Genomic DNA, 18,670 nt, shown 5'->3' with positions numbered 1-18,670 from the left:
AGATTTGAGGTTGAGGTGTAGTGGTTTGTAATTTCCACTCATCAGGGAAAGAGTTATCTTTCCACTGAACGAGCCTAGGATAAACGATTTGACCTTGGGTACAATCGGTTTCAAGGTAAAGGGTCTGTCCTTTTGGAGATCGTTTAAGGGCTCTGGGTTTGACAGTTTTCATTGGTTTATATTTGATACGATGAATGACAACAATAGGAATTGATCCGTGCATCATTTTGTATCCATGGGTTTTAAGGTTAATTTTGAGGGATTGTAGAATGTTTGGGTCTGTGAGTGCTATGGACATGTCTGGATAAATATTAAAATGGACAGGACCATAACAAAGGCTAGTTTCGATGGCTCCCAGAAGGGAATCATCGAAGTCTAAGAATCTTTGGTCACGTAGGGCCAATAACATGGAAGTGTTAAGGCCTTCACGATGAAGGGGTTTGATGGCCACTTGGATGAGGCCGATATGGACATAATTAAAATTAACTTTAAGATCGTCTTGTAAAGACCTGAGATCAAAAAGGTTAATTTTTTGTGTTTCATTTATAAAATTAATGGTTTGTTCAACGGATTTGATGGTCTCAAAATATGTTTGCCAGTCATTTTGGTATACTTCTCTTTGTGAAATTTTGGGCATATCCCAATTTTGAAGTCTTTTGTCTACGTTCGTTATTTGTTCATCATAATTGAGCACATTGGAACTTGTGCTTGCCTCACTTGCCGATCTCATCGACATGGAGCGGGATAGTCGATTCATTGTTTTAAGAAATCTTAAACTTGGGGTAACCTCTTAGATCTAGTCATTTGAAAGGGTATTTCCAACTTAATTTGGGCACAAACGTGGTCTTACACTGTTCTGCCACTCCTCCCAAAAGTCCAAAGGCTTATACTACGTCAAAAACTAAAAATAAAATGATTACACAAAAGAAAAGAGATCTATAGAACAAAATAAACCGAATTCACCACCACCGTGGCTTTGATACCATATAACAGGATCGATCTACACCAAAATCCAGGGAAATAGGGTTCTCCTGGTTCTGTATGGTGAGAACGACGAGAACGGTGCAATACCGTACTCCGATCCAGGCAAGAAGATGAGAACTAGGATAGGTGCAATACCCTACGATGATGATGAACCAGATGATGAGCCCTCCAGCTCTAAGGCATCATCCTCAAGCAAATTCAAAACAATAACCTCTCGCAAATCCCGTCGGGCTGCCACAAAATCAAAGTCTTCGACCAAACGCTGATTTGGTCTACAACGTCTGTTAGGACGGTTCTAAACTAGTCGACCAGTGATGTTGAAAACTCACCTAGTCAGCCAACCACGGACAACCTCATAGAGGAAAGGTGGTACTGCTACTATCCCAGGTTAAAGGACAGTCAGGCCAATACTAGGCTCAGTCAAATATGGTACAAACTCCTTGATCAAACCAATGCGGAGAACAGTGTCTTAGACACATGGAATGCCGTGGTGCGATCATTGAAGATTCCAAATCAAAGAACAAGATCAAAGATTTCATTTCAACAGCCAAGATAGAAGATTCCAAATCAAAGGGCAGAATCAATTTCAACTTTCGGCGCCAACAGTGCCCTCAAATAGTGCTCCAAATTCAAGTGCACAGTACTGAATGAAATGTAATTCAGTACTGTTCCAAATGTGATTTAGAATAGTGCCAAATGAAATTCAAATGTGCCGCAAATCCAAATGAAATGTAAATGTGTCCCTTCTCTATAAAAGGGACACTCCCCCTCTTCACAAAGCACTTGGATTTTTACTTGGTTATTCTCTCCCAAACTTAGAATTAGAGAGTGAGAAGCCTCCCACCAAGAGAGTCGCCCCTCTCAAGTTCTTCAAAGACGAAGCTATGCCGGACTAGCTCAAAGCTCCGTCGGTCTTCATCAACAAGGGTCCGATCGTCCCTTCCAAGTCCGATCGCCCTCAAAGGTTAGCATCAATAACCCTCAAAGCACCTTCAAGATCCAATTACCTTTCTTCTTCTCAAATCCTCCAACCTAAGTCAACCCAAACCTTGTACTCAAAAATCTCCAAATTATAAGCAAAGTTTATTTTATTTTTTAAATTATTATCATTATTTTGCATCTGCATCTGCATCTGCATCTGCATAAGCTTGCTTCTAGTTCTATCTTCAGATCAAAGCCTACAGTCGTGCCTCTTGATCCTGAAATATAGATCCGGTTAAGCAGCTTTTATTTTCTGTTCTTATTTTTGAGTTCTTGGTCTTGCCTCTTTTTTTTGTTTATTTTAAATTTTGCACAAATTAGTTCTAGGTACAGTATTGCACCTATCTTAGTTCTCGTCTTCTTGCCTGGATCGGAGTACGGTATTGCACCGGTCTCGTCCTTCTCACCATACAGAACCAGGAGAACCCTATTTCCCTGGATTTTGGTGTAGATCGATCATATATATATATCCCCCCAAACTATTCCAAGATCTGATCGCAACCAAAGTTTAAAACAAATATGATCTGAAGATACAAATCCAATTTAATTATGTATGGGTTGTAAAGAGTCTCGGGTCCTGCTTGCAAAATTTCAATGCCTATCAGTCTATTCCGTTTATATGAATCATTTTGAGAGCTGTTAAAATTTTGGTGTAAACCTTTGCCCCCTTTTCTCATCTCTTGAACAAAGTGATTTTGTCATGTTTCTGACAAGATTTATTTGTAAAGTGTATTTTATGTTTCTGCTTAGGTTCACACTTGTGAATCGACATTGCCACATGTTAGCATGCTTTACTACGGAATTTGCATGTGGTAAAATTTTGCTCTACCAGCCATGGCATTCATCTTAAGATTGTAGATTCATATGTTTTGCATGCTGTATTTCGGTGAAAATTTTATTTTTTCTGTTGGATATTTCCCTCAGTGCATTTGACACTATTCAGATCCTATAATAATTGATACATTACTTGTATGTTTAAATTTCTGCTTATACTTTTGATGGGTGCCTGATGCTGAACATCTTGCACATAGGTTTTGAGTCGAAAGTTATTTCTCCCTGCCAAGTTGTCATCGGAGCGAAGGTAGATTCTCATTTCTGTCACTAGGCATGGTGTACAGATTTGTTTGCTTATGTTTTAGGGTAGCTGTTCTTATTTTGTCATATTTCTTACTCACTGTTATTAGACATTTATGCCAATTTCATTTTGTTTTTGAGTTGAGTTCCAATATGTGTTCTTCCAGTGAAGTAGTCCTTCAAGCATTGGTTTTCTAAGGTGCTTCTTGACATGACTTATGGAAAATCCTGCCAGTTAAAACAAGAATTCTTATCTGGTCCTTCTTCTGTTACTTACTGTCTTAATGGACATGGAAGCATAAGGGAAAATTTCTCCCTGAACTTGGGTTTCATATTGTGCTTCTCAACAGTGAAATATCTGTCTGACGTAGTTGACCTTGTGAATTACTTAATGGGTTTAATAGCTTCCGTGATGCTCAAAATTTTTAGTTCCCTGTTATATGAGGAACTACATTTCACTATGGGGGAACGTGATTACATTGATTAAGTCAACTAGCACCGAGCTCTATAAGGCTCCTGCAAAATATGTGATGCAGTGGCATTAGACATTAGTCCCTTATAGAGGCCTATACGCAAGCTTGGGAGGCCCATAAGGTGTTTGTGGCTGTCCTATGGGTTGAAATTGACATTTGGGTAGTTATATTATAGGTTGGGCTTTTTATTTTTTTGGGTTTCGTTATAACGGGCTTAATTTATAAGTTCATAAAGTGGGGATAGAGTTGGTACGCGGGATTAGTAGTTAATTATTTGGGTTAGATTAGTTGGATACTTGATAGTTAGATGAAGTTTTGTTTGAGTTTATTTATTTTATTGAGTGTGTTAAGAGTGATTAAGAGTACTTTTATGACTCAATTTAGGAATTAAGATCTTTATATATGTAATACACCCTCCATCAATTGAAGATGATTTGAGTAAAGAATACGAGTTCCTTTTTTTAAGAGTTTTTATGTTGTTGATACAATGCATTTGGGATTGGTATCCCATACCTGATTTTTTTTTTCTCCTTTTCTATTCTCTGCTCTTTTCTTCCTCTCAAATAGATCAATCTCATATCTTTTCCCTCCCTTTCCATCGATCTGATTTCTTCCCTTAATAATGCAGTTGCTTTCTTTATCTCGGATCTAATTATAGATTTGTTTATTGGTTCTACTTGCATTTGAGATCCATAATCTGGATTTTCAGATCACATCAGTATAACCACAAATCAAGAGAAACTTTACTTTGGGAAAAGAGACTACTTTCGAAATGTGAAATGTTATCAGACTAATTCAGGCAGTAGGGTTCGGTCTAGGGAACACTAGAAACAAGAATGACGCCTATTTATTGAATGGATTTGAAGGTCCCCAACAGAGAATTATGGTTTGTGGCCATCTGAATGGCTTTCTATAAAATGTGACAGGTGGCGCAACACATCCATAAAATGCAGCAAGTAACAGAGGAACAGCAAGAGTCCACCCACCCACCCACCCACCAAAAAAAAAAAAAAAAACAGCCAGGGAAGTCAACAGGAAGATTGATATATTACTGGAAAATTCAAAAAGGAAAGGAAATATCTGCGAACCAGATCTGTGAAATTTTGAATGCTCAAAACTCTGGCCCCAGCTCCACAAAACATAAGAATGTTCCAAAAGGTGACTACAGGCCCCCAAGGCCCTTCCGTAGTTCTTTTGATCTGGAACAGCCAGTAGGATTATAAAATTGGAAAGAAAAGCCCTTTTTAACCTCTTAACAACGATTCTTCCTGTGACGTACAACATACCCTTGAACTTAGCTGCTGATACTTAATAGTTAATAATGCCTATTTAATAAAAAAGACAAGGGAGAACGTTTCATGTCCGGGGGGTGTAGCCTCCTGTAGCGCCCCCATCTCTCTTTGTCTCTCCTCCGCCGTGAATGAATTCTTTACTCCCCTGTCGATTAAACTGATAGGGGAGCCTTCATTGGCTCTTGCCTGCCCATGTAGACTCTGCTACCGGGCAGGAAACACCTTCCCAAAAGATAAATAAGACAAGGCTTAATCTGTCTGCGTAGAATTACTCGGTTTCTAAATTGCTGAAAAAAGGCACTGTTAGGTGTCCATTAACTAGCAATTAGAGCCTTCTTGATCTTTGTCAGTTGTTGAGGTATGAAGTGGATCAAAGAGATAAGGTAAGACTTTGATGCAGGCAAAGCAAAAGAAAAAGCTCATTTTAGTCAAAATGCATTTTGGGATGAGTTATACATATATTGGCTTATGGTAAGTGTCATAAGCCAACGATTTTACCTCTGTTTTCTAACGGTATGTGGTTAAATATACTTACCTCTATGATTCTGACTAAAATGAGCTTTTTCTTGTGCTTTACCGTTAGAGATAAGTGCAGCGGCTGCAGCCAACAAGGCTCCACTGCTCCAGCGAGAATCATATACGCTCTACTGTACTATCATGAGATGGTAAAAGTCTGAGAGAGGAGTGATTGAGCGCCACTCTCACCTTTGGTTGCTCTCTTGCTTGCCAATGGAGCCTGGAGGAGGAACTAGGGTTAGCCACTTAGGCTCTGTACTGTAACGATTATGTTTTTTAAACTTGATTCTGGATCTGGCACACTTTTTTGTATTTCTGTTTTCTTGGAGTGGTTCTACGTCTTAAATGCTGTATGGTAGCCCTTTTTTTTCTTTTTATAACTTGGAAGAAATAGAAACCTGTATGGTTCGCACTTAACAGAATCGTTTTTGTTAAAAACCAATATTTACATAAAATGCCATCTTCACCATCGATGCCAAAGTTGTGATTTTTAGATAAAATCTACGGATAGTTAATGGTTTTTTAATAAATTCTACGTTATATAAACCATTATTACAAATAGCTAGAGGCAAAATAAGACAAACAAGAACAATTGATATGATCAAGTTCCATATCATCAATCGGTTATAACACCATACAGAGTTTTTATCTAATTCCTTGGATAATACAATAAATAAGCCAATTAACAAATTTAATAATATAATAATAAAATCATCAAAAGAACATAATCTAGGATGTGTTGTGTGAAAGAATATGTGGCATCAAGGGACAAGGCAAGATCCTCTCAATAGGTTGGATTTAGTTTTCCACACCCAAAAAAATTTGATCCACTCAACAGAGCTCTGGGCTGAACATTTTGAGCAAACATTTGTTATCCTCAAGTTGTCTTGTAAAGCTATGCATAACAGCTTAAGGACACAAAAGGTTTGTTTCAATCATCCATACCTCATCCATGAACCTTAGCAATGCCATTTTACATAGTATGAGTTTTAGTTTCTGAGGTAAGATTTCTCACCATTTTCTGTAATAATAACTGGTGGATTCCCATATTTATCCTTCACATAAATAGCCAATTTCCGGAAACCCCATGGAACAATGTGCAGCCAACGGGAGGCAGCTTGAAGGAGGAATCCAGGACAATCTTCAATTAGTAGCTTTTGTATACATCATGTGCACTGTTTCTAATTACAGTTTGGAACATACTGTTTCTCCGAATGCAACTCCACCCTAGGAAACTACATTGTGGACATGTAACACCAATTTTGTGACTAAACGTGTCCTTTGAATGGTAATTCTACTTTGAGGGAATTACTTTTGTGCATAGTTGTCATGGCGTCGCCAAGGCGGCGATTTGGCGTCCTAGCGGAAAAAAAAGTTCATGGTAGTACTACGATTTATGTGACTCACAAATGGTGGTCGCTATTGGCTGATAGGCATTGCCATGACACCACCATGGATGCTAGATCACGCCTGATTCACTAGGCGGTCGATTTTTTGTAAAATGCAGGGTGATTTTGATAGGGCTATGTTGATTTTTGATGATTTGATGTTGCTTAATGTTGGTTTTATATGTTATAGGGTATATATTGTAGGCTTGTAGCATGCTAAATAACTTTAGAGAATAAGGGACATAAAAAAGTAGCATACTAAATAATTTAAGAAAATAGGAAAAATAAAAAATGGCACATGGGCAATTTGACCGCCATGGCAACGCCATAATGGGCGATTCATCGCCAAATCGATTAGCCACCCTTCCACCGCGTTGGATCGATTTGACTTCGTGACAACTATGCTTTTGTGACTTGCCATGTCTCTCAAAATCAGATCAGGAGGGATGGTTAGATCCCACTTAATAGATTGCAAACCAAAGTGTGCGTTTTTTGTTGCTGCCTTAACCAACTGATCTCTGCACTATTTTGAAGCTTTCTAGATCTCTTCTGATTTCCTCTTCATGGCTCACATGTTTACAGAGACCATATATTGATAGGATCCTTAATCATCTGATCAGGCTGATCACCTTTACTCTGGTAATTCTCTTAGTTAGGGCTCACCCAAATGTGGAGCCTCAATCTGTTATCAGGAGATATACGGTGTCATAAGGGCCCTGGACTGTTCTACAGTGTCACTGGAAGATCTGTCAACTTGAAGTGGAGCTGGTAGGTATGAAAAGAAGTAGCATGGGATAAGGGAATATTGTGGGCACAAAGTCTTGTCTGTAGGAGATGGATCCTCCCTACTTTTAACTTGCATTTACCCAAAATATCTCTATCAGTAATTATAACTAGAGATTATGTGATGCAGATACGGATGCCTCTACTTGGTTGGACCAGCATGACAGGCTTTGGAAGCCAAGAGCCAAGAAGAACCGGTCCAGCCCAGGGTTTTGGTCCAACAAGGGTTGGAAATAAAATTAGTAGTTTACTTAGTATTTTATTTCATACTTTTATTTCCAGACTTGAATGTAGGAGTAGGATTTATTTCCTTGCTTTGGTTTCCTTTTTATAGTTGTTTCCTAGTTTAGGCTAGTTTCCATTTTGGTTAAGTTTCTAATTTCATGTTCCTATTTTCCTATATATTGGCTGTAATCGATTGAAGATTTAGAGAGTGATTTGATTATTGAATGAAGATGTTGAGTTTGTGCACTAGTGAAGTGTGTGATTCCTCTCCTTCCCCTTCCTACTCTGATTTTTCCTTTCTTCCCTAAAGGTTCTCCATCAACTTGGTATCAGAGGCGAAGGTTCCTATTCCTTCCCCATCTTTCTTCTTCCCTTCCCATTCTCTGTGTTGATTTCCACCGATACTGAGAACAAAAAAAAAAAAAAAAAAAACCCAAAGCCTCCCTTTTTTTTTCTCCTCACTTCGATTCCCAACCAGAAAATCCCCGGCTCCTCTTTTCCCTCCGACAGCAGGCCCGCTTCCTCTTCTTGTGTCCGAAAGCAAAAAAAAAAAAAAAAAAAAAGCAAAAAGGGAAGTCACGAAGAAGGAAAGTCAAAATGAGAGAGAAACCAGAAACATACCTGTTGATCTAGTCCTTCCAAGCAGTGAAGACCTCCTTCGTCACCATCGGCTCTCGGGGTTCATTCCTCCTCACGTCGGTTCCCCTCAACCAGGCCTACGAACCGCTTCGCTGGTTTCGCCTCTGGACACTCCTACTTCCTCCATCTCTGTCGGTGATGGTACCCTTCCATTGAGTCTCCTTTTTATTTTATTTTTTCATTTTTCCACATTACCCCTCTTTTCTCTATTAATTCCTTCTATCCCTCATTTTTTTTTATTTACATTTAGATCCCTGCCCCACACTTGATATCCTTTGCGGTTTAATTGAATCTCAAGTAATTGCAATTCTGCCCTTCCAAAATTGCAATTCTGCCCTTCCAAAAAAAAAAAAAAAAAAAGAAAGAAAAGAAAAGAAAAAAGTTATTTACTAGTCTACCATATATTCTTGAGTGCTATTTTGTAATCATCACCATGGTAGCCAATAGTGAAGTTCAACAGCTGAATTCTTATAAAGGAGAAACTGATAAAAAATTTGATGCTCTCACTAACATGGTCACAACCCTAAAAACAATGGTAGAATCTATGCAAGTTTCCATGGGATCTATGCAAGTTTCTATTGATCGTTTGGTGACAGCGGATAAAAAAGAGTCCCATTCAATCTGGGGATTCTTCCAATACCACTCCACAGGATCCGTCAGTAACACTACCACCATCACCACCACCACCTCCACCACCATATGGCACTGGTAGACATGATGATGGAGCAGAACGAGCAGCAAAATTGGATGTCCTTGATTTTTATGGAGACAATAATCCAGAATTGTACCTTGACTGGATTCACAGTTTAGATACATTCTTCAGATGGTACGGGTTGACTGAGGCTCGAAAGATCCTATTTGCAGAGGCCAAACTGAAAGGCACGGCCCGAGTCTGGTGGATCAAGCAACAACAACAGAACCGAACCCGAGGCAATTGTTTGGTCACTACTTGGGCTGAAATGTATGAAATCATGAATCGACGATTCTTGCCTTCTGATTACAAGCAACGCATGCATCTCAGGTTTGCACAGTTGAAACAAGAGAATTTGACTATTGAAGAGTATGTTGCTAGATTTTATTATTTGGCCACTCGTTCTGAATTTGAGTGGGATGAAGAAGTATCAGTGGCCCAATTTTGCAATGGTTTGCACCCTCAACTTAGTGCTGCCCTTGCATCTAGTCGACTACCTACCATGGAAGACGCCGTACAAGTAGCATATCAGGTTGAGGAAAGTCTGAAACGCCCATACAACCAGAGAAATTTTGCAGATACTTTTTCTCGAGGTGCTAGTTCCGTTTTGCAACAGTCTNAGTCTGAAACGCCCATACAACCGGAGAAATTTTGCAGATACTTTTTCTCGAGGTACTAGTTCTGTTTGGCAACAGTCTCCTACCCAAGAGAGGTCATCTAGCAAGCCACAGGCAAGTGCTACATCTATGGCTTCTTCACGACCTAGTCGGCCGTATTCTCCACCTCGACATGTTTCTGAAATGTCATCTTCACGGCCTACTCGCCCATATTCACCCCCTCGGCGTGGTTCAGAAAAACCTTCTGATTCTTCAAAATTCACAGTTCGGTGCTACTCATGCAATGGATTTGGACATATCAGTGCCCAATGTCCTAGCCGTTTGGTTGCTTTTATTGATAAGGATTCTCCTCTGCCATATATTCCCGAAGAGCAACTTGGTTCTGACACAGTTGATTTAAGAGAAGAGCGTGCAACAGGTGAAGTCAATGACACTCTTAGTGACGATGACCAACATCCTTTTTATGTCATTCGTCATGTGTTGACCACTCAAAAGGCCACTGAAAATGAAGATTGGCGCCGCAGTAGTATTTTTCAGACTCGTGTGAAGTGCAATGATCAGTTGCTAACCTTGGTCATTGATGGAGGCAGTTGCACTAATGTTGTCTCTGAAGACGCTGTTCGTAAGCTGGGATTGAATACAGAACCACATCCTAATCCTTATAAGGTTGCTTGGGTGAACAACACTAATCTCAAAATCACAGATAAGTGCTTGGTCACATATTCTATTGGTGGATTTAAGGATACAGTCCAATGTGATGTCCTCCCTCTGAAGGTGAGCCATATCCTTCTTGGTCGACCTTGGTTGTTTGATAAGAAAGTACAGCATTGTGGCTATGCCAATACCTATGCCTTCAAGCATGCCAACAAGACTATGAAGTTTCATCCTGCCAAAGATCTCCCTGAAATTAAGCTCAAGAAGATGGTGTGATCATTCCTCATTCAGCGTATTCCTTCAGACGGTCTCCTTGGTCCTTTCCCTAACTCGACGGAGTCGAGTTCTTTTCAGAGGAGGAGAGTTGATGCAGATACGGCTGCCCTTTCTTGGTTGGACCAGTATGACCGGCTTTGGAAGCCAAGAGCCAAGAAGAACCGGTCCAGCCCAGGGTTTTGGTCCAACAAGGGTTGGAAATAAAATTAGTAGTTTACCCAGTGTTTTATTTCATGCTTTTAGTTTCCAAACTTGAACGTAGGAGTAGGATTTATTTCCTTGCTTTGGTTTCCTTTTATAGTTGTTTCCTAATTTAGGCTAGTTTCCATTTCAGTTAAGTTTCTAATTTCATGTTCCTATTTTTCTATATATTGGTTGTAATCGACTGAAGATTTAGAGAGCAATTTGATTATTGAATGAATGTGTGAGTGTGATCTCCTTTTCCCCATCTCTACTCTGATTTCCCCTCCCTTCCCTAAGGGTTCTCCATCACACAGGGCCTATAAGGCTGATCTGGGCAAGGAAACCCCGATTTTAACTTCACCGGTCAGTCGGCGAAGGCAGGGACCATCCACCGGTGAAAATATTACAGGATTTGCATCCCTTTCAGATTTTTCCACCAGTGAACTCACCGGCAGATGATCATCCACAGGTGAACCATTTTAAAGCTAACTTTTAATCCTTTTATTGGGGCATGAGTCCTAGTGTCCCACTCCTCTATGAATAACCGAATAATCTAAAAACATTATATATCCTAGGAGTGGGAATCGAGAAGTGACGGGAGCACACAACACGAAACCATCAACTATATACAGCCATCTAGAACTCGAGGTGAGGGGATTTTGTGTGCTTTTATGGAATGCTTGTATCATAATGCATATGTGGATGAATTATATCATTTTGCATATTATTATATTATTCCTCATGTAAAGTGTTGATGTGACATGAGAATGTGGATTATGATTGTGCATGTGTGTGTGACTGGGATGCAGGGTGGCCAACGGTTGGTGCTGGCGGCACTGCATGCTCAGGGTGGGTGTATGTGTGTGTGTGTGTGTGTGATTGGGGTGCAGGGTGGCTAACAGTTGGTGCCGGCGGCACTGCATGCTCAGGGTGGGTGAATGTGTGTGTGTGTGTGTGTGGTGACTGGGGTGCAGGGTGGCCAACGGTTGGTGCCGACGGCACTACATGCTCAGGGTGAGTGTGTGAGTGTGTGTGTGGAGACTGGGGTGCAGGGTGACCAACGGTTGGTGCCGGCAACACTGCATGCTCAGGGTGAGTGTGTGTGTGAGTATGATTGAAATGTGTTGTGACATATTAGAATGCATTGGGCTAGGATAACCACCCTGGTGCTACAACCCTTGCCAATAGGGGTTTATGTATTGGCTAATCCTCTCGTCTGACGGTCTGTGATTGGGGGACGATTTTCGGTGACTGAGGTGTGCAGATGCCAGCTTCGTGATAGACCCTCACACGATGTTTGATTTGGTGATGGGTATACCCTACATGTGATGTTAGATTCAATGTAGTGGTATTATGGGAGGGTTATTAATAGGGGTTTGCCGGGTAACGATGCGGTTCCGGAATCGGCACGCTCCTGACCTGCAACTAGCTTGTATCCCTGGGGACTGATAACGTACATTCATGACTGGGGATAACACCTATGTTGCAGTAGCACTTCTACCCCCTTTGGACTTAGAAATTGTTGCTTAGAATTGCTTGATAATAAATGGATCATGTCATTGCATTCATATAATTGCATTCATATTGATGTGGTTGGACATGAATATTTATACTATTGCATTTTCTTGGATTGTCATGATTGCTTGTGTTACCCCTCACTGGGCTTCGTGGAAGCTCACCCCCCGTTGTTGCCCCTGTTTAGATGTTGATTCAAGGAATCCTTCGGAAACTATGATCGAGGTTTCGGCTCTCTATGGAGATGACCTCTGGGATGAGGAGCTGGTTATGCATGAGGATGGATGCGTGTGCAATGATTGTGTATTTGGAGCACGCTGAGGATGGGAGTATCATCTTCTATTTTTTATTCTTTTTGTACTTAACAGATGTAGCCCTATGGGGGCATAACTGTAATTATGATCCAGATGTGAAAACATTATTTTGTGTAGATATGGTAAATATCAATAGAAATCACCAGTTGATATATTTGGTTTATATTATAAGTATGTGATTTTAGAATCATTTCATAATCTTATGAACTTAAAGTACTGCATCGTGGATCCTGGATGGATTGTGGACACATGTGCATGTCCATGTCGCCAACCTTCAGGTGAGTGGAGGCAGGGTGTGACACTCTCGGTAGCAAGCACTTATAGGCATCAATCAACTCATATAGGTAGGATAAACTAGATCAAAAACTCAAGAACAGCAGCCTTAAACCTGACCACCATCATATAGGTAGGGTAGAATAGAAGAAGGAGAGGCGGCGGCTTCAAATCATCAAGCAATCAGTCACTTACTCCAACAGTAAAGGTAAAGTAGATCTTCACAAAAGGAAAATCACTCCATTAGGGATTAGATAATACCAGTTGCAGCAATGAGTGGTTGCACACCAAGAAGAACCTCTAAATCGTAACCAGTAGATTTGTTGTTTTCGGAACCCAATTAATTTAACTATAGCACCTCTGATACCATGTTACAATCTCAGAGGCTGTAGCTAAACCAGAAAATCAGAAACAAGAATGAAAAGAGAGAGAGAGAGAAAAGAGAAGAAGAGAGGAAGAAGATGAAGTAACCAAAGGAAGTCTCAAGAATGTAGAGCAACCTGAGATTCATTCAATGTGAATATAATCTCAGGTTCTCTTATGAATATATTACTTTAGGTCAAGAGGTAAGATAATAAAGCCCACACTTACATAAGGAAAATACCAAAAAAAAACACCCAAACAACCATAAAAAGGACCAAATGGTCCCTGTCAGGCGCTATTAATAGCGCTATTCCCTGCTTGGGAATAGCACTAAAATCAACAACTTTCACTACGATAACTGCTTTAACAAGTCAGTCTTCTACTAGGGCTCTTTAGTTTGTTAGGTGTGACTAGTCAATGACTTGCAGGGGTTTCCCATTTTGGGATTCTTTACTCTCTGTTTTTGATACAAGGGCTCTTTACTTTATTATTTGGTTAAAAAGCATCAATTTTGTTCGGCATTTGACTACCAAAACATAGCTGTTGGAGTTCAGTTTTTCTGTTTCTAATCACTACTTTGGCGATCAATTATGCATATTTATGGTCTTATTACAGTCCTATGTGATACAGCCCTTAATAAAGGAAAAAATGTCTTCGTATTTTATTCTTGTTGACTAGTCAATTCCTAAGCATCAACCAACAATCCTTTGCTCAAGAGGCCAAGCTTCCAGGGATTACTTGCTTTGACAACCTTGGATTGTAGCTGTGGGATTCGACTTGTGCATTTTTCAAGCTGGGTTTTGGGGAGTCATTTTTGGTAGTTGGCATGGCCGGTTGGAGCTGCTTGTAGGGTCTGAGTGAGAACCTTAGTGTAGTTTTCTGTGTGTTGTTATCATTTCTTTTGGTGCAGCTGGAATTTGTGTTTTGTTTGGGTTATCTGTTGGCTGTTCTCAAGCCTCTTGTTTTTTATTTGCTTCTGCTTTCTCCCAGTAGGTTGTTCTTTATCAAAAAATAAACATTCAGAATATCAGAAAATCTGTAAACTAGTTCATAAGGTCATTGTTTAGACAGATGAGCAATACAACACACTGAAAACTAGAAATTCATCAAGTAATTCATAAGTTTAATCCCATAGACAGGTGAGTCAACTTCGTGAAGTGCCTAACTTGTATCTTCCAAGTTCCATCACTACACGTTTTAAATTGTAGTTCCAATTTAGGTGATTGAAACTGAGATACATGAATGCAAATACATTGCACATAAGCAATGGTCACTCCCTTTTATGCTGGAGTAGTTCAAGAAGTCAATAATTTGGATAACACCATTAGGAAATAAATGGATACCAGCATGGTGAACCTGAATGGACCTTGCATGGGAAGGTACGGATGTAGTCTAACAGCAACTGTGAAGTTCTTCCCCGAATAGGCCTGTGCCGTTGAGAGATGAACTAATGAATGCAGAATAAAATGTCAGCAGTAAAACCATGCCATAGCGTTAACCAAAAAAATAATACCAATAGACAAGATCTCAGTAAAAATGCTTCAGTGTATAAAACAGCTAAGGCTCCGTTTGGTATCGTTCTAAAAAAATGTTTCTGGATTTTTTTCGTTCTATTGGAACGAAAAAACGGAATCTTCTGTTTGGTGCACTTATGGTCCGTTTCTGTTTTTTTGGAACAAAAAGTGAAAAAAAAAAAAAACTGAAAAAACGAGATGTTCCGTCTTCCCAATTTCGTTCCATTTTACCAAAAAAAAAAGTTCCCGATAAAAATCTGAATTTTGAAACACCATTTTTTCGTTTAAAAACAGCATTTTGACACAGAAACTGAAATTTTCGTTTTTGACACGAAACTGTGTTTCTGGAACAGAAACGATACCAAACAGAGCCTAAAGCAAATAGTAGCTTATACAACAAAAAATAAGCAATACCTGCAAAACCAATGTAGCAAACTTTGTTAGGCATATGTCCTTAACATTTGATGGGTCAAGCATCTCTAGATCCACAACAGCATACCCATGCTGCAACCAATATTAGTGAAATCATTGGAAATAATTATTTATCTGGTCATTACATTCAAATTAATTGTAAATATCAAAATTCAGAATGCTGAAACAAAAAAGATGCTGCATACCGATCAGGAATCACAGAAAATAAGCATAAATATAACATATACAAATAGAAAAATACTTACATCCATGATGGTCACAGCCTGATTTATCAAATTATAGCAGAGTTGGTCAACAAAAGAACGTGTTCTCCGACAGGCAGAAATAACAGCTTGTATTTCAGATCTAAATACACCTGAAAATTAAGAAGTTGAAATTTGGAAACTGATGATCACACATATCAAACACCAAAGGAAAACCAACAATTTTAAACCATGGGGAAATATTTAGGGGTCTGACCACATTCTTCAACCTAATCCTAACCCCCTCCCTGAACAGTCAACACCCACACTTACTCAAACAAAAACCCTCACTCACTGGGGAAAAACCTGAATCACCTCATAGAAAAGGGAAAAACATAAACAGAACATTACATAGTATACAATTCAAATTGCCACATGTAGTACAACTCACCTGATGACAAATTTTTCAGCAACATACGAATCCTGTTACGAGCAAATAATGGACTTTGATTTGTTGGATCTTCCACCCATTCCTGATTCCACATTTGACATATCTACACCAAATAAAAAAAATCTTCAGAGTAACAAAAAGGGCATACCCAGTGCGTGAGGCTCCCGCCACTGTGGGGTTTGGGGAGGGTCATAGTGTGCGCAGCCTTACCCCCACTTTGAGGAGAGGCTGTTTCCCGACTCAAACCCATGACCATTAGGTCGTAATGGAGCAACCTTACCGTTGCACCGAGGCCCACCCTCAAATCTTCAGAGTAACTCTAGGCCAAATTCAGAAGGTATAGATTTTTGGAATGTAATAGTTGGGGGGGGGGGGACTTGAAACAACTTTCAGGTAGTACAGGCTTCAAAGAGCTAGAGGTTTCCAGTAGTTAAATTATTATACTGATGATAATAAGATTTCTCAAATAGAATGCTAATAAAGATTGGAGCACACATTCCTGCCCTTATTATACCTATAATAGGACCAACTTGCTTACAGAGGTAATTGTTACCCTTGGTCATCATCAGCCACCAAATGATCGTTTAAAAGTGCACTTCAAGGAAGGTTATCATCACAAGGAACTCAAAGATAGGGAGAAAATAGTTCAATTGGAATGCATTGTTCCGTGGTTCATTTAGCATCATATTTTACCATTTCCTGTTAAAAGGATGGCTACTAATTAAGCAAATCATTTGATCCAATGTCTCATAAAATCAAGTTGTTTCCCGCCTTTTGTTTTCCATCTCAAACCCATAATTTTTGCATTGGGCTCTTTCATCAACTGACATAAATATTAGTTAGTCCGCCATATTTTTTCTTGCCAGAAAAATAATGAGATGGCTCCATGTGCTCCAATTCTTCGAGTCAAAGCATACTCTAGTTATTTCTCACATCCCCCAGCATGATTATTACACATATTGCTATTCTACTGCTGGCTAATTTCTTTTTCCTTGATAACAAACAGTATCATAGAAAAATCTTCCATATTAACTGCATTACAATTAGGGGCATCTACTTGACACTTGAAAGATTCCAAGAATGTAATTTGTACTATGCAGATAGAGTACCATAATCATCACCAATCGGATACCATGAAATTGAAACCATAATCACATTACATAGACAACTTCTTATGCCATCACATTTTCAACCATCTGCATAAGTGATATGTAGGAGCATATTCTACAAATGAATCAACACAGAATATAGATGGACTTTCTATTTGGGTAAGTACATTTTATGTTAGTTTCATAGTGATGTCTAGCAATTGGACAAAGTAAAACAACTCAAAATAAGGGAAAGAGCCTGCTAGAAATAACAAGCTGCCCCAGGGCATCTATTTCATATGCAATATACCAACCTTGTACATATCCTCTTTTGAAAACTCTAGTAGCGGTCGGACCAATAAAATTCCATGATTAGTTGAATTCACACGGGGACAAAAGGTATGCGAAGAGTACAATTGAGAGGTAAATGCCATTCCAGCAAGCCCAAGGACACCACTGTTGCGAGATAGTCTGAGAATGAACAATTCAGCCTGCAGTGTCATGTCTTGTAACTAAAATTTCAAAATATGAGTGAGTGAAACATAATTCATTTCACTACACACCAATAGCAGGAAGAATGTTTTTGAGGCTAAGATTTGAAAGTAAGCTGATTCAAACCTGGTCATCTGCATGATGGGCAATAAGCAACACTCCTATCTGGTTCTGGAGGCAGACATTCTGCAAAATTTGATACCTGGTATTCAAAACAAACCCTACTAAGAAATACCTCAAAACATAAATGTTCACATCAAGTTATAATCAAGAGTTAAAAGCGGAAAAAAAACAAAGCGCCCAAATTCAGAAAATACTAAGTTATAGCAAGAGTTACTAATTCGGCAAGAATCACCTCATGTCACGAGCAGCCTCCTGCAAATGACCCAGCTTTGGCCTACCATCGGACCAATGACATTGAGCTACCTCACATCTGATTCCTATACAGAATGCATGCAAGCAATCAACTCAAATAAATTCAATCCGTAAAGTGCACTTCAAAACACCAATTGACATATACCAAACTGAAAAATAAATGATACCCATTTTGGAGACCCTATCACGGACACAGTTCGCCTCATCTTTGCTCTCTGCTCGCAACCCATGATCAACAACGATTGCCAGAAGACCCTGGATGCAACCAGTGGCCTCTTCAGTTTCAACTACAGCATCAGTCTTCCAACCCGCCGTTAAAACACATAAAGCTACACTGTCGGGTCCGCCAGAAACTCCAAGAGCTGCAAAATCCCACAACTGAACTCAGCGGCAAGAACACATAAGAAATACCGTTCTCAATAGCCTCTGCAGCTGCGGCATGATAGAATGAAAAAAAAAAAAACAGAAGAATATAAAACTGAATCACCAATCCGGTGATGAGGTCTAAGTCCCGCCATGGCCATCCTCCTGGCGAATACTTCTTTGTATTTCGCCATGTCGACCGCATCTCGACGAAGTTCCGAACATTTGCAAAAGAAACGATTCAAAGGAAGAGAATGAGGAATACGAAGAGAGCTCAGCATTCCGGTTTCCAGCGTCGCTCTGCGCTTAGAAAGTGAACTGAGAAGTAATGACAATCATAAGCATTAGAAGGCAGGCGCGCAATTTGGAAGATCATCTCTAAACTGCGCTCGGTGCGTAACTGCGTACCGCGCTTGCCTAGGACAAAGCAGACGTGTATACGGAGCATCATTAAACCAAGGATCCTCGCAATGATCTCATCTTGATGAAGAAAAGTCAACATATTCGAATGGCCATAGTAATATTTAGAATG

The 18,670-nt window shown here is 39.7% G+C and overlaps 1 protein-coding gene across 1 annotated transcript in view; it reads right to left on the bottom strand.

Moving 5' to 3' along the window:
- The window catches only part of LOC122077038, a 46,427-nt gene extending 27,967 nt beyond the window's left edge, over nt 1-18,460 (bottom strand). Inside the window, exons 1-9 of the mRNA XM_042642781.1 lie at nt 18,263-18,460; nt 17,943-18,137; nt 17,756-17,840; nt 17,527-17,602; nt 17,223-17,399; nt 15,821-15,923; nt 15,433-15,542; nt 15,170-15,259; nt 14,608-14,688 (exon numbers count right to left, since the gene is read on the bottom strand). Coding sequence (XP_042498715.1) covers nt 14,608-14,688; nt 15,170-15,259; nt 15,433-15,542; nt 15,821-15,923; nt 17,223-17,399; nt 17,527-17,602; nt 17,756-17,840; nt 17,943-18,137; nt 18,263-18,419 — 1,074 coding nt within the window. The 5' untranslated portion in view covers nt 18,420-18,460. The remainder of the gene's footprint in view (nt 1-14,607; nt 14,689-15,169; nt 15,260-15,432; nt 15,543-15,820; nt 15,924-17,222; nt 17,400-17,526; nt 17,603-17,755; nt 17,841-17,942; nt 18,138-18,262) is intronic.
- Nucleotides 18,461-18,670: the final 210 nt, after the last annotated feature.

The sequence above is a fragment of the Macadamia integrifolia genome, chromosome 4 (assembly GCF_013358625.1).
Source record: "Macadamia integrifolia cultivar HAES 741 chromosome 4, SCU_Mint_v3, whole genome shotgun sequence".
NCBI classification, from domain to species: domain Eukaryota; kingdom Viridiplantae; phylum Streptophyta; class Magnoliopsida; order Proteales; family Proteaceae; genus Macadamia; species Macadamia integrifolia.
Note: the sequence above shows the minus strand (reverse complement) of the source record. Positions and strands in the feature narration are given on the sequence as shown.